The 25,455-nt window shown below is 42.8% G+C and overlaps 1 protein-coding gene across 1 annotated transcript in view; it reads right to left on the bottom strand.

Annotated features, from left to right (window-relative positions):
- T265_11213 (hypothetical protein) overlaps window positions 1-25,455 on the bottom strand; it is a gene marked incomplete at both ends in the record, with an annotated part of 56,799 nt that overhangs the window by 9,838 nt on the left and 21,506 nt on the right. The window contains 8 exons of the mRNA XM_009177812.1: window positions 2,504-2,613; window positions 4,043-4,289; window positions 9,136-9,388; window positions 10,109-10,172; window positions 13,305-13,362; window positions 16,376-16,424; window positions 17,298-17,420; window positions 18,650-18,712. Of these exons, the coding sequence (XP_009176076.1) occupies window positions 2,504-2,613; window positions 4,043-4,289; window positions 9,136-9,388; window positions 10,109-10,172; window positions 13,305-13,362; window positions 16,376-16,424; window positions 17,298-17,420; window positions 18,650-18,712 (967 nt within the window). The remainder of the gene's footprint in view (window positions 1-2,503; window positions 2,614-4,042; window positions 4,290-9,135; window positions 9,389-10,108; window positions 10,173-13,304; window positions 13,363-16,375; window positions 16,425-17,297; window positions 17,421-18,649; window positions 18,713-25,455) is intronic.

Here is a 25,455-nt window from a genome sequence, read left to right on the forward strand (position 1 = left end):
ATTTTCTTTTTTATATCTATATATCTGTATATATATATATATATATATATATATATAATTCTCTTTACCACAGGTGTCCGTTGTTTAGGGGATCTCTGTGCTGTCCTTACTCCCATTCTTCCTTTCAACGTAATACACTCTAGGCATATCCACCTGCAGAAAACTCGGGTGCGACCGGTAACCCGGCTTACACACACATATATATATATATATGTATATATATCCAGCAGACTAAAATGGCCTTCCCACTGGCATTAGTGAACTATCTCTTTCAAAAGTCAGCGACCAACAAAAGTAGTCTTCCGAAAGCCAACTCACAGAGTTATTCTTTGGCTCGGATCTTCAGAAGCTACGGCGTTCACTGACGTACGTTACGTATCTACCCTAATAAAAGTAACTTTTTTGTGATACGTTTTGTCAGCACATCTCATGCAGAATTCCCGATCTTCGGGAACGTTTGACTACTGAAACACACCAGATGTAGGTAGATCGATATGAGTCAACTCTCCGCGTTTTATTTCACAACCTGCGTAAGTGTGTACCAAATTGCAGCGCGGATCTAGATTACACTGATTTACTTTCACGAGATATTTGGATAGAGTTCCTTATTTTATTAAGCCCCGAATATCCGGAATGTATGTTCCCATTTTATAGGAACTTTATTCTTCATTTTGGCGGACTGAAAACCAGGTTTTCGGTACATGCTTGCCCGTAGTTGTCCATGTATGGGGAGAGTACTTTTCTCACCCGGCACCGTAAACTGCCTTGTGTTTCCCGGTGTTCCAGACACCGGGACCTCAAAGCACGTCGCGGTTTTCTCAACACTATGCGAAATGAAGTGGATTAAACCCCATTGGAAGAACAAACTGCTGGACAACAATGTTATTCCTTTCAAAATGTTATCTTAGACACAGTACTCGATGGCATCTAATATCCGGGATTCGGTCGTGAGATAACAGTTGCTGTGGAAATCGGGGTAAACGTGACCTTTATTTACGGAGGTGTCTATATTTTGGACATCTACTCTCCAAGTCATGGTTGTCATACCATGAGGGGCCAAAACCAAGGTTATTGAGAGACGCTTTTGGCTATCACTTACAAACGGATGAGGTGCCATTGTTAGCCAGTTTTGTGTGTTTAGGGTCCATTTTCTGGTGCTATTGAAAACGTCACCCTGGGCTGCTGATTCCCTTGTAGTGTTGGCCTGATGAATCTTATTGAGGGCCCCCTCCTTTTTTAAACATATTAAACTATTTACCTACACATCAAACATACGTGTCTGTGTAAGCGTTCACAGAACACGGTCATCTAGATTTCGCACTTGGATTCTGTCTAGAACACCGCATAAAAATCGGTAGAGTGGATCGCTAAATAAAACAAGCACTTGGGAATTTTCTGCACACAAATCAGAAAACTTGATACAGTCGGAACTTCAATCACTGAGCTGAACCAGTATCTGAAGTAACAAGGTCACAACCGCATTGAACTTCAATCACTGAGCTGAACCAGTATCTGAAGTAACAAGGTCACCAACCGCATTGATCGACACGGAAATGAATGCTGTTGATTACGTGACCGTTTATCTGTTTGTGGGGCAGTTTGCTTGCGGACGTTTCGCAACCAGATGTGAAGACATTATCTGTGCGCGACTGAGTGGATACAGCGCCCTTGCTTGTATGCCTTTCTCTCTTTTTTTGATGTGACTGAGCAAATAAAAAGGCAGCTTTCTCGTGTGTTCATAGGCTCTTTTACGATTTTGACGGTTTTTGGTCTGACGTTCGATGCATCTAAGGATTAGTATATTTCGCTCATTGTTTCGATCCGTCCGTTGTTGATGTGTATTGCTTTGCGCTCTCATTTTCTTGAGTTTGATTGGTCGGTTGCGCTGTTTTGTTTTCTCGTTTGCAATATCTGGTGTCACTGTATCTGGCTTGATTACTAGGTGCCTTAATTTAGTTTCTAGATTTTTAGTGAGGTTATATTTCAATCAAAATGATTTGTTCGTTTTGCTCTAGTTTGCTCATCTGTTTCTGTAGAGTTTTTGCGGAGTTTTGAGCTCCGTAGCTCCCGAATTCTGTTGTCCTTGGTATTTGGCATACTGGATCATGTTTGTTGATGGTATCTTCAGTGGAGCACCATCTTTCGATAAATTTGAGTTCTTTTTTTATAGGTAGGAGAGGTATGCCGTCCCATTTAATCTCTTGTCCTTCCTGATCTTTGAGAGTGGAGATGAGTCGATCTCCATAGTTTCTAGCAGAAATCTTCATTCTGGTTTCCACGAGACAACAGATCTCATTTTTTCACGAATATTCGCGAAAATATACCCTACCGCGTAGCATGGCGAGCAGCAGTGAACCACTAATCGGCTCGGTAGACCGACCCACGAATGGACAGGCGCAGAAGGAAATACGAGGGAATAGCCCTAGGTAAAACAAGAGGTATTCGATAAACATAAAAAACTTACCGGACCGGTCACAAACGAAAATCACATTGTTTCACTCACCACTTTGCTAAACAAATCCGCTCCTGCTTTGGTCAGTTGATGCATGGACCAAGATAAGTCGTTTTCGAAGCTGTGCATATCCAGCAATTGGTGCACTATGGGTCGGTTTTCTATGAAGGAATGTTTCGGAAATTGTTGGTCAGGGTTATTGCCTGCATACAACTTTCAGCATACTAGTCTGCGGTGTTAAGTGTGAAGTGATCTTCACTGTTCAATGGTAACCGAGCTTGTGTAAGCACGTAATCTGCTAAACTTCGGCTTGAGAAGCAGGTATGAAGGACCTTGTTTCTCAATCTGTGTCTTCAGTATTACATTTGAATCAACCAAAGGGACAGTCTGAATGTGTGAACACTTTTCATACACAGTTTTATCAAAAGGCATCGCACAGGAACATTGTTTCCCCAGCTTGTGCCATATACAGTTGATGTGATGCACACCTTCAGTCAATCACCCAGTCAATAGGCATATGACGTTTGTTCAGGTTTGATAGAAAGGTAATCCTCTCAGTTGGTTTTCCTAGTCCATGCCCTCACATTTATCAGTTTCCCACTTGTGGGTTTCAGTTTTTCCCCTAAGGAGCATCGTGGTAGGCGTAGAAAAGCCTGATAAAGAGCTCTGTAGAATAACGCATTCGTCAAGATTGACGATCCGTCTTTTTCGCATATCGTTCGGATGACATATCACTTTCACCGTTTGGTCGAATCAGCTAAACGACAGAGCGGCTGAAGGCTGCAGCAGGTTTGACGATCCGTCTTTTTCGCATATCGTTTGGGTGACATATCGTTTTCAGCGGTTGGTCGAATCAGCTAAATGATAGAGCGACTGGTGCCTGCAGTGGATGCCTTCTTCTCCTTGGCCTTTGCAATCCACCAGCGTCATTATTCAAGTTCCTAATACTCCGGTGTTTGAATGATCTGTGTGCACCATTGGGGCCGCTAGTTGCTGTCATGGCAGCCATAAGATTTGCTGATCTCGACGATACCCAGTGTTCATTTATTCTAGTCGGATGGCTTGGACAAACATTTCTGAAAACTGAGTGCATTGCTTCTTTCACTTGCTTCCATTCAACCTCCCGGCCATATTTGTCATCTACACGACTGTGCGTTTCCAGTGACTTTCTAGCCGGGTCAGCTCGATACTCTTGAGATACCGAAAATTGCCCTGAGATTGATTTCGTCGAACCTAATATTTTTCTGGTAGCGCATTAAGACATCTTGAAATTCGATCGCCGTGTAAACCAGCTAGTTTAGGACACAACTCAAGCGACCACGTAGGTGCTAATAGGTCTTTTCATAGATATAGCTCCAGTGAAAACAGTGACTGACCTCCTAATCTACGCGTCTTTGATTAGCAGAAGACGCATCTGCTTCTGGAGCCTCCAATCTCGCCTTTGGAGGAGTTTAAACCCTGACAGGTCGGTTTTTCACTTTAAAAATGTAGTATTTCTATTGCTTTCGTGATCTTTTTTGTTTAAATGGATTAGTCAATTTTTTTCCCTCTACCGGAACTGGTCGAGCTGGAAAATGAAAACTAACTTACTCGTTGCATCCGACCCACTGATTCCATTCAACAGTTGGAAATGCTTTGGTCTGCCTCGCAACTCTTTCAGATGATGCAAAAAATGCAATAGAATTTCTTGTTCACAAGAGGATTTGTTCACATTTCCACCACTGTCGGCTCGTTTTGCATTGGTTACTTGTGTAGCTTCAGTAATATTGTCCCAGTTGATATCAACTACACTGCCCGCGGTCTCTAGAGCGATTTGAACGAGAAGTGGCGGTTCACACTGTAATTAAGATGGATGTATAATAAAGCATAAGAAACTTTAGCTGTTTTCATGAAGTGAGAAATCTTCCAAAGGTAGAAATGATGACGTATGTTGTCAGGAATTATTTGGGCCGCGGGTGTGGGAAAGGCACACATTTTGTTCAACATTTAAATGTCAGTTTCGTCCCATAAGTGAAACTATTCTTCGCCGAAAAACCCAAAAGTTCAGAACAACTGTTTTACTCCTCTTGGTAATCACCAAACATTTCACGAAATTTCGGCTGGCTTCGAACACGCGAACACCACGCTAGTAGTTTGAAACAAATTGACGGTTCGGCAACAAGCGACTGGTGAATAGTGTGATTAGATAATAGGTATACATAGGTATAACACTTGTCATCCTTTAATCACGGTCCCCACACCCCGATAAGGATGGAACAACTGTACAGTACCTCTCGTCTTTTTGGCGCGTACTGACTTCAATAACAGGACGCAATTTCTTCAGCAACCTCATGAGTAGTGCATTACAAATGTATACATGTATCGCGATATCTCGAATATCGTAGCGACTGAAACATGAGGCGCCTGATGCAGCACATTCGGTTGCCTGGAAATATCACAAACGAGAGATTCAGCTGGGTTCCAGGTGAGTCTATCGAAAAACCAGATTAGTTTGCAAATGTGTGTATTCCGCTAAGGATGTAATCTCCATTAGAGTGGCACACATGTTATCAGACACACAACAACTTCCCAATGTTGCTCAACTACGATTCTTGTGTGGATTTTCTGCCAGTATTAGTCATTTTGTATTCACACCAAAGTTAAGGATGTTTGTCGTGCCATTTTTCCCTAATTTTAATATTTTCTCAATTGAACTGATGAAGAATTAGGAGGCATTGCATTTGAATTCAAACTACACATTGGTTTGCCAGTTGCTACGGTAACTGATCACAACATTTCTTTTACTTGGGAACTTCACCACGAACTACAAACTTGTGTAAGCGTTTTTAGATGAAGTTTCAAACGTGAATGAAATTGATAGTGTATTTCGAAACCACAGAAAACAGTTATATTCTCCTAATGTAACAAACTACTTGAAAGTTGCTGAAAACCTTTCGACCACTCACTACAGGTTTCGCCCTCCATGAAGATGATCAGGTAGACGAGCTTCCATTGAAATTACGTTCTACCTGAAAATCGAAGCTCATAAGCTCAGTCTACATGGTGATCCAGCATAGACTATCAGTGACCAACCTGGAATATCCGGTCCTGTGATGGTCAAAATTACACTCACCGGTACGGAATACACCGGAAATTGGAGCTACCTCTGTAACGTGGAGGTGTGTAACGGTGATACTACTGATTAGGGAGGCACGCGAGTAGTATGTGTTGTTCGTAGAATTTCGCTTTGCATCGATTGAAAAAGGGAATTCTGTTGTGGAATTCTTGGGGCCACTTTGTAACATTTGCTTGGATTTGACCGACGAATTAGTGGTGGCAGTGAATCTCTAGGAAGACTCGTTCGGGAGAAGATCTGCGTCCAGTTTTTGTAACTAAGATGCAGATTAGGGTTTTGCTGCCCTGTTTAATGGTCTGTGACCGGTCAGTTGGCGTTTCCGAATAAATAACTCCGGAGCGAATGCCTTCTTCCTTTCACCTCATGCGTTCCAAAGGGGTCTTCAGGAACTTTCAAGCAATCTTATAAGTAGTGTGTTATAGCAAAACAGCATACTCTAGTATCTCCAGTGCCACAGGAACTGAAACATGAGGCGGCCTGTGTGCAGCACATTCAGTTGAAGAACATCATAAACGAGAGATCCAAATAAGTATCTCTCCAACACCAGAGTTATTTGAAACATAGTGTATTTCATTAAAACAAGAAAACCCTTTTTAAAACCATAACCAAGACGTCCATCCATATAAAGTTGGCTCAGTAGTTAGAGCGTGGATTTACTGACCCAAATGTTCGTGGTTCGAACCCGACATCTGCCTCTCAGCCTCTATTCTCTAGACCCGGATAAACTGGCAGTATCCTAGCCCTCGTGCTTCATTCGGGTGACATGACAGTTGGGCATAGAAAGGGAGCTACAGCTGAACGACTCTATTCAACGTGACAATCTGTTGGACCACCAGGAACGCTTGCTGGGGTCAAAAAAACATGTAAAAGGACGCGTTCCTTGATTCCTCTGTCCAAATAGAGAAACATAACATTTGCGTTTCCGTTTCATTGTAAACAATTGTCGGAAACTGATTCACTTAAAACAGGGTAATAACTTAGATTATGGTTTTAGCGACAAAATAGCATATCGTGAGTATTCAAAACATGATTAGGTCTTTACACTTTTTTCGTGGTTTATTCTAATATTTTCCAAATTGAATAGAATCGATTTCTGTCTAGATAAAGCCCCCTTTTATTCCACAGAATCACTCTCAGGGTATTAGGTTATCAATCATCCCATGTTAGATTTCATGCGATGTAGCCGAGCATCATTCAGACATAACACAGAATCATTGACCGTTAAGCGTCTTAGAAACGGAGCATTCCATCCTTCCGTGACCTAGCATTGATGCGGTGCACTGACCTTCACTACAAGACGACTTACGTGCTAATATTGCTTTGTCAGGAGGGAGCATATTGGTCTGTTTTGTTCGAATTGTCACTTTTTCCAGTCAAGCCACTTATTCAGACGTTGTTCTCGCTTTGCGTAATGAAGGGGACAGGCAGTTTCGTCATTTTTATTTAGTGGGATCATGGCCGGTGAGAATTGTGGGATTATGCTCGCGTTCTCTGTCAACAAACCAATTTGTTGGTACTACGCACGAACGAAAACAGAGATGGTCGTGAGTGATGTAAACCAGAAGCAAATACGCTCCGTAGTGCCGCAGTAACCGAGCCATCAGTCTGGTCTGAATGAAAACTGACAAGTGGGGGCTGAACACCGTAGGAGAACAAGTAGGGGTAGAACTGATCGGCGTATCCCGTATACCAGAGCATACATTAGCATTGAAGTACTGAAAGTGTCATACGATTAGAAATGGGTGCTCCATTAACACAGTCCGATTAGTACTCACAGTCCAACTGGCGCAAGTGACCATAAAGCTCGACCATTTCGTTCGGCTATCGGAGTGTCAAGCCTGTATGTTCCATTGCCTAAAGCACACACGTATTCGTCATATGATCAAAGTAACGCGAAGTAATCTATATTCCGTTAGTGTGGACGTGTCGTAGATACAGATGGTAAGCACAATTGGGATATGAGAGTCCCAGCCAATCGTATGAAAGTCAGGTGCGGTATTTCTTAAACTGTTGCTCTAATGGGAGTGCTAGGTTTGTTACAAAATGTAGGCCCCCTGCCGTCCACAGACCGGATTAGTATTCATGCGGATTGTGATTGCTGTCATCGTTGATTGGTCGTTGTTGATGTGACCTTCAGGTCACTGGAAATGATCTTCATGACTTCTGCATCCCCATCAAGTACCTTTATTGCCTTGGATGGAGACTTTGAGATGGGATACATCAACTGTAAGAGACATTGTCAGACATGGCACTCGTGTAGCCCCCCTCTCAAAGTCAACATTGAAGGTCCACCGATAGCCCTGTATTTATATCAGCTACCACCTAGGTATCTCCCCTATCTCCCCAACTCATCGGAGAACAAAACTATGGCAGCTATAATAACCACTGTATGACAATTACGCGGTTCTTACAGCTGATAATGATGAAGATGACACCATACAAAGCTGGGCAGAACAAATACAGACTTCATGCTACCACCTAAATGAAAAGTGCAAAATCAAGCACACCAAGATTTCATTAAACAATTTCCACAAGATGAATTTATAAGCCAAGAGACTCGACCTAGATTCTAAAATTTGCTGGACGCAACTAGCGAAGGATCCCAGGAGACTGGCCAACAGTCCCGAACAGATTCCGGATCGCATTCAAAGCGCTTAAATCGTATCATGTAAAAGTGTTAGCCGAGATCTTATCTGTCCTAGTATGACGTCCACCAGTCTTCTCAAAATCACACATCCTCAGCATCACATCCGCTGATAATTACCTCGAAACCTCAGCACATACCGACTTGACGCCGACGTCTGATATGTTGAATCATCACGCAGTAGCTTCTACCGCACCGGTGGTAGAACAGACCACTAGCCCAGACCGATAGCACACTGACCTGATTCAACACAAACGACTGAAACCATCAGAGGCGCCCGCTCCTCTTTCGTTGTTTCAGGAGTAGACAAGTTTGATTATCGGCCCTACACTGTCCTGGCACACTGTCCTGCTTATGAATTATCTTGGTATGCTTGCTCGGAACTCTGATCAGCCTCGAACTTTTGAGGGCTTCATCCAGACCCAGCTATCATGACAGGCTTATTGAGTAAGCAAAATACACTATCAGTCGACTCATCCACATGATGACATATACACATAAATATTTTGACACTTTCAGCATGGGTTGCGTTATCTCGAAAGAGCACACCTGAATTGGTAGTGTGAGGAGATTTGGGATTTTTGTGGAGATACCGTCCTGTAAGTGAAGCCAATCTACGCTGAAAAGCCGAGAAGCACTATGCAGCTGTTTCATCCTTATTGAGAATCATCAGCAGTGCGCATCTCACGGAGCTCCCAAGAGTCTCGAACCCGCGACCTCCCGGCTAGTAGTTTGAACCCTTAACCGTTCGGCCACGAGTGGCTGATCAGCAGTGTGATTAACTCGCACTTAGACAGGATATAGCGCCGCTCATCCTTCAATCACGGGATCCACATCACGTGGTCACACACGTGGTCCACTCGTGGCCGAACGGTCAAGTGGCTGAGGAGGAAGACTCGAGGCAATTCATATGAAGCTATTTACCGAAGAGGCATCAAGTCCGAAGAAGCCTTCTTGCAGTAACAAAGCAACCGCATCGGCATTACGCTCGTGTACAGCGACCTCCAGCAAATTGTTCTCATTGTGATCCCTCCACTCTGGTATTTCCCAAATGCGTGCACGCTGACGAAATAGCAGTGCGTTTGCAAGCCCGGCGAGTTTCGAGAAGGCTGCCCTTCGTTTAGGTTGAATACGATCTCCATGGCTTCTGGACGAACGACGGATGAGTTCAAAGAAGCTGAAATGCAATACCGGAATGCTGAGCAAACATTTTGCGTAGAAATGGATGAGCACTATTCACTTATATCCCATGTAGTTCCTACTGAGGCTCTGCAGAAGGACGTGATGATCCGCAACACTAGCGCTTATTTTCTCGATTTAGTTACCGCAAATGGTTGTACAAAAGCCAGTCCGACACTCTTACAATCTACGTATAAAACGCGTAAGCAAGACAAGAGGATTATCTGCCGTTTAACAAGCGTGGTCGATCTCTGGCTATCGGTCGGCTATTCTAGATTTTGCATATCGCAACTTGCATCTCTAGACGAATGAAGAAGGTATGTTATTGACTATCCTTAATTCATATCTCAAGGAATTGAAACAAACAATTAAATGCAGGTTCATGTGGACAGACGGACAACAAGGCAATCCGTTTCAGGTGTACTTCAATTCAACACTGATATTCGGCCAGCCTTTGGAATGAAACTATGCGAAACAACACTGGTAGCTTAGGTACATCGTAAACGAAAGAATCACCCGGGTTCCGGTTGAGTCTCCCGTCGAGACCTAATTAGCATGAAAATGAATGTATAATTCCAAGACTGGTAGTACTGTCCAGCAAGCTTCTCGTTCTGTATGGAAAACGTGTCAACTTAATTCGTACCGTGAACAGTTGAAAGGTGTGTTAAACTAAAAGTACGTTCACCCTAGGAATTTCGGGGTGGAGATTCCGACTCACTCAGTTTGAAGTCGATCTCGAGGAGCAGTCGTATACTGTTTGTGCGCTTCCCAGAAATGCTTTGCTGCGGTAAGTGATAAACAGTAAATTATTTGTGTTCATTTACGTAATTACTGAGTAAACATCACTGTTATTACTACTACGATAATAAGTAATAATAAGTAGCCATTAATTATTAATTAATTAATTGTAGTTGGGTACACTCAGCGAAGTAGCCTTTGACCGCAGCTGTCTTATATTTATTTTTTATTTTTTATTTTTAATTTTATTTCTCTAAAAATCGCTCGCCAGAATCGAGCTGTCTTATTTTATAAAACTTCGACAATAAAATTAGAATCTCTATGTCAACACCCGAAGGACAATTTTTTACTTTTTTACTTGCGATCAATATTTGAACTGCAGTTTCTTCAAAACCGTTGCAAGCATCCTTGGTGAAATTTGTGACACGCTTTCCCTTGTCTGCAACTGAATTACCGAGAAAATCACTTTTCATATAGGTTCAGTTATTCCGCGTTGATCAAAGCCTTCACAGAACAGAATTTACGAAGGCCACTTGTAGTCAGACAGGACTGGAACTTTTGCTCAGCTGATACTGCGCGAATGAGTGAAGTTGGTGGTCTGTAGAGGTCACTTATCAGATCATGCGTCACAATCAAACCACGTAACAATTCCTGTCCCACTTGCAACCTTAGCCGACAACTTGTACACTACAAATTCTCATCCAATCGCGTGGATATTGGGTCTGGCCGAATGTCTCTTTCCTGACTTTCTGGGACAGTTGACTTAACCTCAGTCGAAAACCAACAACTGCGGGAAAATGCATCAGTTCCGGCGGATCATCCAGCGCCTATCTGAATGGTCGTATTCCACCTACATCGAGGATTTTTCTTAGGTAATACTGATAGCATTTGGGTTTGTACAAGCCAAAACAAAATCCGAGTAACAATGGAGACCTCGCTTAGTTCTTATCCTACCACTAATTCTTAGAAGCATCTAAATCCGACAGTGCTGCTGGGTTCCCTGTGCTGAATGAGAAGCACAATGAGAAGCACAGTAAACGAATTTGGAATGTCTGCGCGTTGCGGCTACTCGAACGTCCGCACCCATCTGTGGGATTAAGCATAGAGGGTAACTATGAATTGACTTTATAGCTTTATAGCTTTGACTTTATAGCTACCCTTGACTGGGCGTAGGAGCATGAAGGAGATCACGAGACGCTTGGATGCCGTCGGTGCTACTCGCCTTCCAGAATGGGGACCGCGTGATCCTCACTGTGCCTGGTTGGAGACACTACAAGATATGGCTGTCAACCGATGTCAGTGGCGTTCTTGTTGTCAATTTCTATCCAGATTACCTGAGTGGATGTCTGGAGGTGTAGGCACCTTGGAATGATTGTGGTAAGCTAGCACTAAGTCCCTTCCCCGTCCACCTATACTCTTTCCTTTACAATAAGGTTTTCAAATAAGTCATGGTTGTACGGCAGTGAAGCATCGGTGTTGAACACTGATGTCATGCTGTCGAGTATGATGATGATGATGACTTTATAGTTAATGGTTGGAAATCACATGGTTGTATGAAACCATACTATCCATCCAAGACTTCGCACGAACCTCTCCACTGCTTCACTGGACCTGTGGGTCTACAGGTTGGTGTTTCTGATTTGAATGAACATACCCATGAAGAGGAGAAGGCTTTCACTGCGGAGCCGTCCAATACGGAAACACCAACTGAACAGTTACAAACTATTGGACAAGGAAACAGAACTCTCATGTGCATCTTGTTTACGAAACTGAATATCCATCTCTTCCTTGAACGCGTCTTCCTGAACTTTCCTGGATATTCATAGACTTTTAGTCAAATGCAAGCAAATGCTACAAATTCCGTAATATATCTCAGTTTTCAAGAGACGCGAAGCAGATTTCCGAGGGGACATGCTACTGACATGCCTCAACAGTAGTATCACAGTTACACCCACGATGCGCACCTATGCTGGGACTCCTTGTCAGTCGGATTACGGAAACCCGAGTTAGAGACACCTTAATAAATGTAACTGTATTTGCTGGGTGCTCACCAGCCTCCGCAACGGACTCCACCATGAAAGGAAGTTTATACTCTTGTTGGTGGAATATACTGTTAACCGCAGGTGACTGGGATTCTCGTGTTTATCGATTCCACCTATCATATCCCAGGCAGGTTTTACCCGGAGTAACGATGTGAAAACAATGACAGGCTTTTCAGCTCCTGTACGTCAAGGCATCTGCTCATCACTGATACCCACTTCTAGCATCCTGAATAGGGTTTGCAAAAACGATACTGGAATGATACACTGTCAATCGGTCAGCTACAGAAGCTTGTCAGACGTACCAAGGAGCTGAAACGAAGAACAAAAGGGTATTTAACATACTTTCGGGTGAGCGTGAATCACGCTGTATCTTGCCAAGAGGCAGAAACATCAATCTTTAAGACGAATGGACGTCTTTCTGCTTGAAGCAGACAAACTCATACAAACCTTTTTGACTGCTTAAAACGCCTCTGAAATCCATCGATTTGCATCTGGAACAGCGGCCCATATTCAAGACGTCAATCCAACAGGCCCTGTCTTGGTTACCCCAAGAAAAGACAAAACTATATGGCTCTCGAACCTAGCACTGCAGGAAAACCCCCATGAAGCTCCTGAGTTATGGACTGTTCAAAGTGAAGCCACTGCGTCATCTTGAGTTGACTGTATTTCATACTGGTTGAATACCGCTGCAGCTAAGGAGAGGGCCCTGATAATTGGATCAATTGCCTATCGTTTCCATCCTGTCCTATTTACCTCTAGCCGGTGCCAGTCCGTGTGATCACTTTTGTGCAGCAAAAGCAGAGAGCTGATCGCAGATCACCCGGTTAAAAAGAAATGGTGAGTGCATTTTTGTAATACAGGAGAAATTTCTACTCGATGTGTTTTGGTTCTTCCGTAAGAACAGTGAAGTCAACATGACGCTGCGACAGGTTGTTTGAAATCTCTTGGGGTTGCATTAGCAATGATCGCCCTGAAAGGGGTATTGGTTGAACTAAAAAGAAATGAAGAACTCTGAGCTAACGGTATTGCACCTGAAGACAAAATCAAACACAACCCCCAAACTAACACTTGGTTTCTAAACAAAGCAACTTGGTGGAATGATCGAAGCTATATCGGAATCAGGATAAAACTCACAACTCATAGTACTTGGATCATACAACAAGCCGAGAGATTGTTCGCTCCTTCTGGTTCGCTACCATTTGAACAAAGGGAAAAGTTAAGCGCTTGATTCATATAGTATGAAATACAAAACAGTTAATCAATGTGTTTTTTTTCACCGTAGCAGATTCCTGGGATTACTCTTCCACAAGCATTCATTTTATCCAAGGGAACGAAAATGAAGTGTATTTGAACAAAATATAGTAATGTATAAAATATAACAGTAATGGGCTTGCCGATGTCGCCTGGGCCCGGAAAAAGCTCAGGTGAATCCTTTATTTGAGAAGACACTCAGAGAGCCACTCTAGATAGAGGTTGCTCGAGATAGCTAAGTGGTTAAGGAGTAAAGTTTATCACGGAAGGTCCGTGTCGCCTGGGCCCGGAAAAAGCTCAGGTGAATCCTTTATTTGAGAAGACACTCAGAGAGCCACTCTAGATAGAGGTTGCTCGAGATAGCTAAGTGGTTAAGGAGTAAAGTTTATCACCGGAAGGTCCGTGGTTCGAACCCAACCCCGGCATCTCGCCTGTTCCTAGGCTTGGATAACTTGGTAGTATCTCAGCCTTCATATTTACTTCGGATGTTATGGAAGTTTGGAACCGAAAGTGATTTACAGCTGAGAGAGAGTACTGTTATTACTGATACTATTATTACTAGAGATATGATCACATGTTAACCGCGCGGTTGAGGGATAAGTGACTCTAGATCCTGTGCAAGAGATGGTTCATCACACTACCGGCCAGGCACTGGTGCCGTTTAACCACTAATCAGTAGATTTGGAGTTCAAATTGCCTTAGAGACCTGTACAGTACTCACTGCTTACTGAATCCAACAATAATGAAATAGAATTTATCGTTTCTTCACCATAGAGTAGCTTCATTTGCGGGATGAAATTCTGACATAGTCCCATGTTACTAGCATTCATTCGTGTGAAAATATGCCGAGTTCTACTGTACTAATTCAAATGAACAAGTAAACTGTGAGAGAACAACTGGGCAAAGAGTTGGCTTGAGCGTTGCTTCATCAAATCGACTGATAGAACCCGTTGCTGAGAATTTAAGAAAAATCGTAGTTTTTTGTTTTTTTACCGGATGTTAGTTCATCGCACACCAAACGGACGAAAAACGTGCGTCACATGCGAGTTGGACAACGTTTATCATTGCTGATTACGATGTCCAGCGGAAAATCTAATCTTATAGCGATGAGGACTGATGGTCATTCAGCAAACATCCCCCTGTACAGCGAAACTACACAATACACTAAGCCAATCTATACAAACCTTTTGTCGCCGCTACGCTCATAAAACTGGAGAATATATATAAAAGTTCTCTTGCTCAAAAATGATCGTTGAGTGATCGGCAGGCATTTCAAACGGACAAAGCAAGCCTGCGGAAAGCTTTTGGTAAAGAAGAAAATTAGCTTAAAGCCTGAACTGGAGCTGAGGCTTGAAATGTTTTAAAATATATCATTATTGTTAATTTGCGTCACTTGCCAGTAACCTACAATATCTGTGACTGCACACGTCCATTAAAATGGTGATTTTCCGCAGCCAATGATACCTTTATATTCACTACGCTATCTTAAAAGTTTGACTTACTCATCGATTCGGTTTTGTCCTACATTACGAACCATAATTATTCATAATTTTTCCTTTTTGCATTTCGCAAAAACCAGTGGAACATTGGACAGGGTCAGGTTTGAGAAAAGCAACTACATCAGACAACACAATTACAGAACCTCCCTTTCTCCACAGAATAACTGCGTCAGAAATCGAAAGATTCAAAGTGATTTTTATCAGAAGCTCTTTGGTCGAGGAAAGAGACTTTCTCCAAATTTTTCTCTTCCCCCTCTTCAGCATCTACATATGGAGTAGTAGATATTTGCACATCAATTCTTAGTCAGGCTGAGACTAAGGTCTGCGAGGTGTTGTTCGCATGACAGATTGAAGGTCAACTCTTGGTAAAGGGAGAGTCTTCAAGCACTGCTTCGTGTTGCCGAAATACACCAACTTTTTGCCTATTTCTGACAATCATAAGCAACAAGAGATGGCTCCATTGCTGCGTAGTAGGGACTGAAACTACCTCAAATTTGGCCTTTTTTAACTTTCATTCTGAATTGCATACGCTTGTAAGAGCGAGAGACCAGACAATGTGCCTAGACTATTCAGAAACCTCCGAATTCCTGATTACAACGAAAAGATCAGTAATGTACTCAACTAATCGTTGCTTTACTTCCGCCATAGTTGAATTTCGCTACATGGATCAGCAATGGAACTGTCAGGGTTATTGTTTTATTTAAAATCCATAAAAATGGACCTGAACCATGACTGAGTAACATATCTGGTGCTCGCACAAGGGGCATTCATTTCAGCTTAGGGCTTGTCACTGAACTTCATGTAGGGAATACCAACGCCATAACCGAACGCAGTACTCCGAGCTTCCTAGAAAACAAGCAGTCTATGAAGTGACTACCGCGCCAAACAGGCACGTCAAAGACTTCAATAAGATGTAGAGAATGCAGTCAAACAGCCTTTTGCTTACTTACTGCTGAAATACATCTTGGTTTAAAATGGAAACCTAAAAGGAATGAAGATGTCTTGCAGAAGAAACCAAACTATGTTTACTTTTGTAGCATTCTTGTTCAGAACCACCAGCATTCAGTCTACAAAATCTCTGGGGAGATTAGAAAAGTCCCTCACGGGTGGATCATCAGCATCAATTGGATACACTATTTTGCCGTCGCCTAAATCGAGTAATTCACGTTTTCTTGGACTGAGGGTCCATGCCGCTAGCAGAATATTTCCTTTTGTGTACGGATTACTTGCAGTTGGTGAGTAGCGAGGATAGTTTGAAGATGAATGCGCTGTCACACGCTCCCATCAAGAACGTCAGAGATGTATAACACGATATTTTCAGGGTCTCGCTTGAACAAAACTTATAAGCAAGTCTCTTACCGCCAAACGGATAAATAGTCAGTGAGTAGGGAAAATGACTGACTTATCATTGGGGAATTTTGTTTTTGAGGGGTTGACGTGAATCAGAATACCTACCAGGGAAGTTTTGCGCTTCGATTCCGAGGGGCAAAGCAATTTCTCGTTTCTACAAAAAAGAAAGTCATCCGTTTATAAAATAAAAGTCTACCAAGTGTTATTTTGAGCCCTGGCAATAACTGAAGAAGTGATAAATCAAAATGAATTAGCCGGTGTGTCATCCACTGTGCTGAAAATTCTGCTAGTTTCCAAGCCAAGACCCTTGAATTTTGCTGAGTTTTTACTACAGAAGCATATTACGATCTCAGAATTCTGTCCAACGCGACGATGGACTATTCTGAATAGGACTTCGGTTGTCAGTAGGTCCTTGGGAAAGGAATAACAGATAAATCAAATCACTTGTAAAACCTGACCGTTGAAGAAATGAAACAACCAGGTGAAACAACTCAAAAGTGTCAACGAAAAGTTAATGCGTTTGACTTCTCTACGCCAACCTGATGAACCATGAAAACAGCTATAGAAGGAGCGATGTTCTGAAAAGTTTTCAGGAACCTTATGAGTAGTATGTCAAGCTAGAAAAATAGCTGATAATTGTACTCGGTGAAAACAGCGCTTGTTTGTTGACACGGGTTAGTAGATTGATATCGCCACTGTTTTTTAATCAGAACTAGAAATTCATGACAAAACAAGTGCACAACAGGCCTTGTTTAGTATTTTGGTTCGGCTAATATTAATTTGGTTTAGGCAGACTGCTGCGAATGTATGGATGGATAAAGAATGAAAGTTCTGTGGTACTGGAGCATATTTTTTTGCTACAAAGGCAGGCGTACACTTCACAGGTATCACCAAGGAGACTAATCCTGCTTGTTTCCTCTTCATGTAATGCTGAGTCGCAGTTTCATCACAAATGGGGCTTCCTATGTCAAGTCGGGTTTTTAACACACTACTGAAAATGAGAACAATGAAAACAGCATGGCCTCACTGCAATGTGTCATTTAGCTCCGATTGTGGAATTGCCAGTAACGAATCCAAAGAGCAAGATGAATAGCTGTCATCGAACGGTACCGCAATGCAGTTCGAGGAGATCCCGGAGGACATGTTTTCCCTGCAAAAAAGACAATTGAATTCAGATTCGACCACACTGCTGATGAGAATAAGCCTGTACTAAACAAGTAGTGACGTCGGTTCGAAGTAGATCCTCTGTCAAACGAGCTTTGGAAACTATCTACCAGTTGATCACGTGTTGGGTTGCTAGTCAACTTTGGCAGTCAGTTAGCTTGCAGAGGTTCCGCCACCAGTCAAGGAGCTGTCATCAGTACGCGGCTGGGGAGGTACTTTCTCCTTTCTCGTTTGGATTTAAATAGCTTTAGAAGACTATTTGATATCCTTTGCTGTGATTGGTTAACTGTTAAGCGGCTTTCTCGTATTCTATTGTACCATCTGCACCAGCTTCTTTTAGGCAAATGAATTATTCAGCCAACTTAAAAATGCGTGAAGCTGACTCACTGCACTTTGCTGTTCCGTTAACATCCGAGGTTCGATGAATGATGATCCCTCAACACTTGTCGTAATACAGAAACATTGCATGTATATTCCAGATGGACGTTATTTACTAATCAATGATTTGTGAGAAATAAGTAAACTACAGTAACTAAGCCCTACCCACTGCTAAAAATTCTTCTCGAAAGGTGTAGTTGTTTCCTTTTGGTGGATTCATCAAACGTATCCACTTCTATTGCATTCTTCTACTTGCTCTTGGCCTGATAAAACACAAGAAAGGGCTGTCAAAAATTTATCAGAAGAAGACAACCCGTACTGTTGTATTTGGCGGTTAATCAGATTTTGAAATACAACTAGTAATAAAGCGTACCCCTGGAGCTTGAAACACGGGGACAGTCAAGGTCAGTTTAGTCCTAATGTAATTAACCTAATCGAGGTTTCCGCAACTAAGTTCACACGATGATTAACCAGATAGACAAGCGCTGCCTGCTTGTGTAAAAATACGGAAGTTGGTGCTTTGTACATAGCCTGTCTTTTTAGTGTTAGGCTTCATTGAGGCCTTTAGGCGGGGGGAGTATGGGACGAAATTCTGGGCTACTTCTTGAAGCCAACGGCGGACATGCCTACAGTCGTCTGGTTAATGCAGTCTAAATGTGGATGCCGCCAGCCTGACAAGGGTGAAGTAGATCTTTAATTTAGGAATCGAGAGAACTATCGCACAAATACCGTCAGAAAGCCTGCTTTGCAGACCCAACCCTGATGAACCGGACCGCACACGATGGAAACTAGCTCGAAATTTCAGATAACTTCAAAGCCTTTCCAAAAAGAACTCACCCAAATAGCTCGCTAGAACACTGTTCAAGGTCATGAACGGTGTATCCCAATCCGCTGGGTGCACTGGAATAAGAGAGGTGTCATCAAATACATCATGTGGTTACACTAATATCAATATCTTTAACTAATATGAATGACTGGCATCCGAGTCGGATGTGACGGACAGGAGTGGTCAAAACAATGGACAACTGTGCACAGTATGAAACCACAACCATATTACTCGGAGTCGAATATCGCAAGCCCTTGGCGCAACTCCCAAGGTTTAAAATCGATGGACAAACGATCCCAACATGACGGCATAACAACGGGCCTCGACGCCAGTTAATTTATTATCATCAATGCACCTCCTTTGTCTGTCAATTCCTGTAAGATTCCGGTTAAAAACAGCTCCCATCAGGAAACCGTCAAGGTGGTAGTGGATAACCTGTTGGTCGTTAGCTTCTGGGAGGGAAGTACGTCATCCTGATACGTCACAGCTGACCAGTCCCGTCTAGAATTGGACAACTTACAGGCAGTTATGTCCTTGTTTCAAACTCAGGTTTTTTGACAACTACGCACCGGAAATTTAACATTCGACTCTCCAAAGGAGGCCAAGAAGAGGTTGCCTAAATACCACTTTCGCATAGTGCTTTTTTCACGGGGCTCGATATCCCCGATGCTGCAAGTATAGAGCACAGTTTGGAACAAATAACCAGGCTGATAGTGTGAACAGGCTTTGAATTTTTCAACTGAGATTTCTCACTATAAGTGAAGACGGTCAGTGTTCCAAAGCCAAGAAATACTATACGCCTGTTTCATCTTTAACGCAGTACGCAGCGCAAGAGTTTCGATACTTCGACCTCTCGACTATTAGCTGGACACTTGAACGTTCGGCTACAGCCGCTAATCAGTAATGTGATTGGCTTTCACCTAAACTGAATACGGTACAACTGAGCCATCAATCACAGAAACCAGATCACGTGGTCACTTATTGACTCGATCCTCGAGGGACGACTTTTCGGAAGGCTGCCAATTGTACTCCATTCTAAACTACTTACAGTCATTAGGTAGTGAGGAAACTTTGGAATTCTCCACACCAAGTAAATACGGTTGCTTTTTCAACAAGCCTAAAGGAAAATAAGATTGAAGATTAGAGATCATAAGTTTTTCGAAAGCAGAATATACGACAACATTCTTCTTTTGATAGTTAGTGTCGTTTTTACTGTCTGTTGATGCGCTTTCCTTGAAAAAAAGTTAGGCAATCGTGGACCCAAATCAAAAGCAGAATGGGAAAACTCGGAAGGTTGAAATACCGGCTTTTCAAAACAGGAAACTTCGGGTATTCCGCCTTTCACATTTCCAGGTTACCGAAGATTCGTTAATAGTCTGGCGGAATAGCACACCATTTGGTCCACCCCATAATTCGTAAACTGTAAAAGTATAGAGATTATCCGAAAACGGTGTCCTATGCAGCCATCCGGTAAAAATAACGGTTTGTAACGCAAGGCAAATGATGAGGCGGTAGCCGATAAAAGTTGGCCTGAGGTTGGGAGACTACTGGTGCTGTACCCTTCATACGTCAAAGTAATCACTCCTACTCAGTCAACTGTGCAACCAACAAGAGTCCACACTACATTTTGGTGCGCTACGGGTTACAGATTCGTCATATGCGCCTAACAACGATTCAACATTGGTAGTACACCTGACTTTTACCTGCTCATTCTTTTCCGTGTTCACATGATATTCTCATCTTTTCGGAAAAGTTTTGTACCAATCGGTAGATTTATTGCTGGGCAGCGTTTTGCTTTTGACACAAAAGCTTTGTCAGGTGAAGTGACTAGGTTACGAGGTTGGTCGAGATTTAGGGCGGAAGAAGAACCAATCAGCTAAGTTAAGCTAAATCTGCCTTAGGTGTCAGCCAAGGGATTTTGTGTGTTACTTTGGGTCACCTAATGTTAAGCCGATGGGGAACACTACATGGATTTGTGGCCATCTTAGTTTCTAGTTCCTCCGGTTCGGTCCCTGTTGAATGTTGTTTATACTTTTCGTCCGGTGGTGTGGATGAGCTGGTGCTACGGTAGTTGTGTAAGGAAGAGAGATTCCGTGAACTTTGGTTTGGTTTGGTTTTCTATCCACCTCTTTGTCAATGGTTCTACGTAGATTGCTAACCACACACAGTCACGTGTCGACTCGGGTTACCTAAGACCGCGTCCTATGCGCTCGCCAATTCCACATGCGCTATTCCGTTCACGCTATGATGCTTGGTAATTTCTACTGCCTCGGCTATCAGCCGCTGCAGTGTGAATCGGAGTCCCCGTCTTGAGACTTCCAAGTTCTCCATCGCTGAGTCTTTGACCAGCGTTTGGTATCCTTCCGAATTCCTTGGTGGTTTGTTTATTCTAATTTTGTGCTCACCAATTCTGGTGTGTAATTCATAACGGTTAGTCCTATGTAAACCTTAGTGCAATCGTTGCAGCTAATTTTATACACACAGTCCCTAGGCCTTTCAGCCGAGAGTGAAACGTTGCCAAGAAATAAATCTACCGATTGTCACCAAACGTTTCCGAAAGCGATGACTAATCAAACGGTTTCAAGCATTTTTTTAACTAGTTGATTATTCCCATCTTGTTTGTTTTCTCAACAAAGGTGAATACTTTTTGTCAGACGACCGTCACTCACTTCGATTCAACTTCAAACAGAACGCTCCCTTCGAAAAATTCTTTCGTCTACATTCTATCCCTCGTTGTAAGCTCGATATTTTGTGAAAGGGGATCGTTGGTACCTTCCACACACGACGATTTGGTAGCGCATGCCTGTATGAGGGAAGCAAACTTTTGGGCCCCTGGTAATTCACAGAAGTTCATGACGACTTGCAAATACAGTGTGATTAAAGAGTTTAACTTTTTGTACTGCACTACCCGTAAGGTTGCTGAAAATTCGTCGACAGCCCACGAACCTTTTCGCCCTTCTTGGGATTCATCAGGTAGGCGCAGTCCCCTAGTTTCCGTCAACCTTGTGTTCTACTTGAAACCAAGAAGGGCAAAACTGGCCGTGGGCTGTCGACGAATTTTCAGCAACCTTATGAGTAGTGCATTACAAATGTATACATGTATCGCGATATCTCGAATATCGTAGCGGCTGAAACATGAGGCGGCCTGGTTCAGCACATTCAGTTGTCTGGAAACATCACAAACTAGAGGTTCAGCTGGTTTCCAGGTTAGTCTCTCAGAAAAAAACAAATTAGTTTGCAAATGAGCTTCCTTTTTTAGTTGGTAACTGAACCAGAGTCACAATCACTATAATCTCAGTAGTATTATCCATTTTGGGTGTTTTTGGACACGGGTGCGCGATTTGATATGTTGATTGAGCTGACATGTTACTCAACCACCTACACCTTAATTTTCGGATGACCCGAAAACCAAAGCTGGTCCAACGAAATCAAGCTGCATTCAATGGTTTAAAAACTGTGAAAGGTAAAGACAATGGTACCCTGGACGATGGATCACTCAAAGGCGGCTAAGACGGACTACAACCTAGCATAGGCTGTGAACATAGAAAAAACTCGGGGTGGATGGGGCTACAAATATCCAACCATCCTATTGATGGAGGATCCAATGCGACAAGGTGGAGCACAAATCCGTGTGTTGGAATCCAACTCCCATGATCGACTAAAAGGCCAAAGTCTACCTCATCATCTACCAAGTAGTACACGTTTGTGACAATCCATATAAGCTGATCAGAGTGATTCCTTCGTTGGTGAGTATTTCGATGGAGGTAGAAGGCTCTATGGAATTTGCTTCTACGTAAGATCCATTTCATTGAAATATGATTTGCGATTGTTTGCCAGTGAATGTAGTCTCCTAACTTCGAGGTGGGACAACCACTCTATTACTTCCGAGTTTGTCTGGGTTTTCGAAGCGTTGGTATCCTACCTGAGGTATAATTTCCAAGGAACTATCTGCGACTGAATGGATTTCTTATTCTCACCTAGGCTGCTGGTACTCACTCCTAATTGGCTCATACCTACAAGAACTGAACGGTTGCTTTTCCTACAGTGGTAACACGCTCTCTCACGTGTACTTGCGTTGCGCTCAACTTTGTCCAAAGTTTATAGAATGGGACTGCTAGTTATTCCGAGAGCTACGTGAGTATGCGGTTTAGACCTTTAGTATTGCTTCATTTGAACGCTCTGTATTGAACAGTTAAAGGTAAAACATTTTCACACTATGTGAAGCGTTCTAGCAAGCTGAACGGACAACTAGACATCCAGATACCCTGAGTGACCAGACCAATCAATACGTTGAAATAAATGTCTCCTAGTCTCAGATCATTCAGTACTCATAAGGTGGCTGAAAACACTTCGACAGCCCACGATCGGATTCGTCAACCTCGAGCCTTATCAAGTCCCCATCAACCTTATGGTCTGATTGAAACCAAAAAGGATAGACTTCGAAAAATACACTCATTTTCATATCAATTTGGTTGAGCCCGAAAAAGGGCGAAACAGGTTGTGGGCTGTGGAAGTGTTCCGAGCAACCTCGTTAGTAGTCTCCCTTAAAAACTATGCTACCTATCCCGAAAATCGTACCAACTGAAACATGAGTCGGCCTGGTGCAGCACATTCAGTTACTCAAGTGTATGATAAACAAGAGATTCAGCTGGACTCCATATGAGGTTTCCGCCAAAAACAAATTGATATGAAAATGAGTGCATTAGCCTAAATTCAGTTGAAAGCTGGAGATCATACCCGGAGTCATCCGAATTTCCACTATTGGAATGGCCTTAAAGTAAGTTTGAAAAACTCTCTTATTTTAGGTCACGGGAACACCCGGTACTGGACAAATTGGCATGAAAAACTCCTATCCGCAGAGGCGTATGAAGCTTTGAGGCATGATGCCCTGCAATGCTCAAAAACAGGCAATTTTTTCAGGAGGGTCTGAATACTCCTTATGCAAACACAATACTATGGGCTTACGCAACAGGCAGACACATTTATCTTAGTAGGAACGGCCTTGTCGGTCACCAGCGTTCTTTCTTATACATCTGACGAACGCAAGCGACCGGAATCCAGAAAGGTTTGTTTCAGCTTCTGCTAACGAAGCTCTTCCAGACTTTGTCATCTCATGGATGACAGCGTTAGTAATTGTTATCAATTAAATACCACAGAATTTTCAGCTACCACCCCCTCGGAGCACTAATGGTCATCTCCTAGTAAGACTTGCATGATGCCCTGCCGAAGATAGTACGTGGAAACTTGTGGAAAGTGACTGAGGACGCCAGTAACTTGATGCTAAATGGATGACAATGTTGATACGTCTTCGTTTTTTGGTCGTCTGGTGGCTTATGCCAAGACCGTGCACGTTCTTTCGACTCATGACTTCTGGCTGTACGCATATTCTAGTGGTTTGACCAATATGCACCGTTCACTCCACTTTGGATGCCAGCTATTCACGCTTTGATTTGTCTCGAACAAACCATTTTCGAAAATATCTGGTTGCGGTAGAGATCACACTGGTCCAGATGTAATCTAGATGATACCCTTAGAAATGAACCAATAGGAATCACTTTTCCTATCCATAGGCAAACAGACAAATATTGGTTAAGTACTAGTCGATTACGAGTATTTCAGCTTCCTGGTGTTGGTCATTTTGAGTAGATATGGGGAAAAATTATTTGCTAATTTTCTATCCACTCTATTGTTTATCAGCACAGTAATGATCCGTGTGAGTGGACAGCCTGATTTAGGGAGGAACCAGTATAGTTCGTTTGGCCTTTAAACGACTAATACGGCTGCACATCAGCCTATTACGCACCGGAACAATCATGTGAAACAGTGCCGTGCGATTACGCCCACACGTCTGAATCACGTCTGATTTCATCATGTGCCGGAGAAAGGTCAAAAGGGACACATGAAGTTCACGCCCACACCAAGGCACCCCGCACACAAGCGCACAGACGGCCATCTATGACCAACCGAGACTAAGGGATAAACGCCCGGGAACCGGTGTGGGCGTTCAGGAGACAGACTGGTTGATTGACAGCGGATCAACCATCGAATAAGGTCACAAGTGAATCATATAAATAGAATATTGTAATTGCATTACAGTTTCTCTGGCCGCCTTGTCTTCTGACTACAACCCAGTAGCGTCAGGGAAGGTGAAGAGATACAGCATTGACTCAGTTGTTTGAACACACGGTCGCATAAAAACAACCATGTGGCAAGTAGCTGCATGAATTACACAAAGTGTATGCACGCCTTCCTTTCTGGAAATCGGATAAGTAAACCACTCAAAGAACCTCTAACATCTAGCGGCAATTTATGGAAAGTGGAATAGCCAAGAATCTGTCTACATTACTACCGTTTCACCTAGAACAGAAAGCGCCAGTAGGGGAACTTTCGTGACCAACCATCGAAGGAGTGTCCTTGATCGATTAATCCATGAACAAATGCAAAGTCCATTCAGAATCCTTTGGTCCATTTGTTGCTGACAGAACAGTGCATGTCTGAGTAGAATCCAAAGAAACTGTGGACAAGCTGGTCATACACGAGGTGTTTCATTCAGTTCGGCCAAAAATTAATTATTTGATTGAGAGGTACACGGTAAGCAATCGCGAGTTGCTTTTGAAATTAGCATTTTTTAACTGGTGTCTATTTCAATATCTTCTTTCCGACATTGTTTGTCACTACATGCTTCGGCGATTTTGCGATCCATTCCATTGGACTCACTCAGTCAAAACACTGCAGTTGTTTCTTGGTAGATATAACCGTTCTTGGAACCTCTGATCAGTACGAAGAGACTGCTGAAGTTAGAAGATTAATTCACTTT

Source organism: Opisthorchis viverrini (assembly GCF_000715545.1).
Source record: "Opisthorchis viverrini unplaced genomic scaffold opera_v5_458, whole genome shotgun sequence".
Classification (NCBI taxonomy): Eukaryota; Metazoa; Platyhelminthes; class Trematoda; order Opisthorchiida; family Opisthorchiidae; genus Opisthorchis; species Opisthorchis viverrini.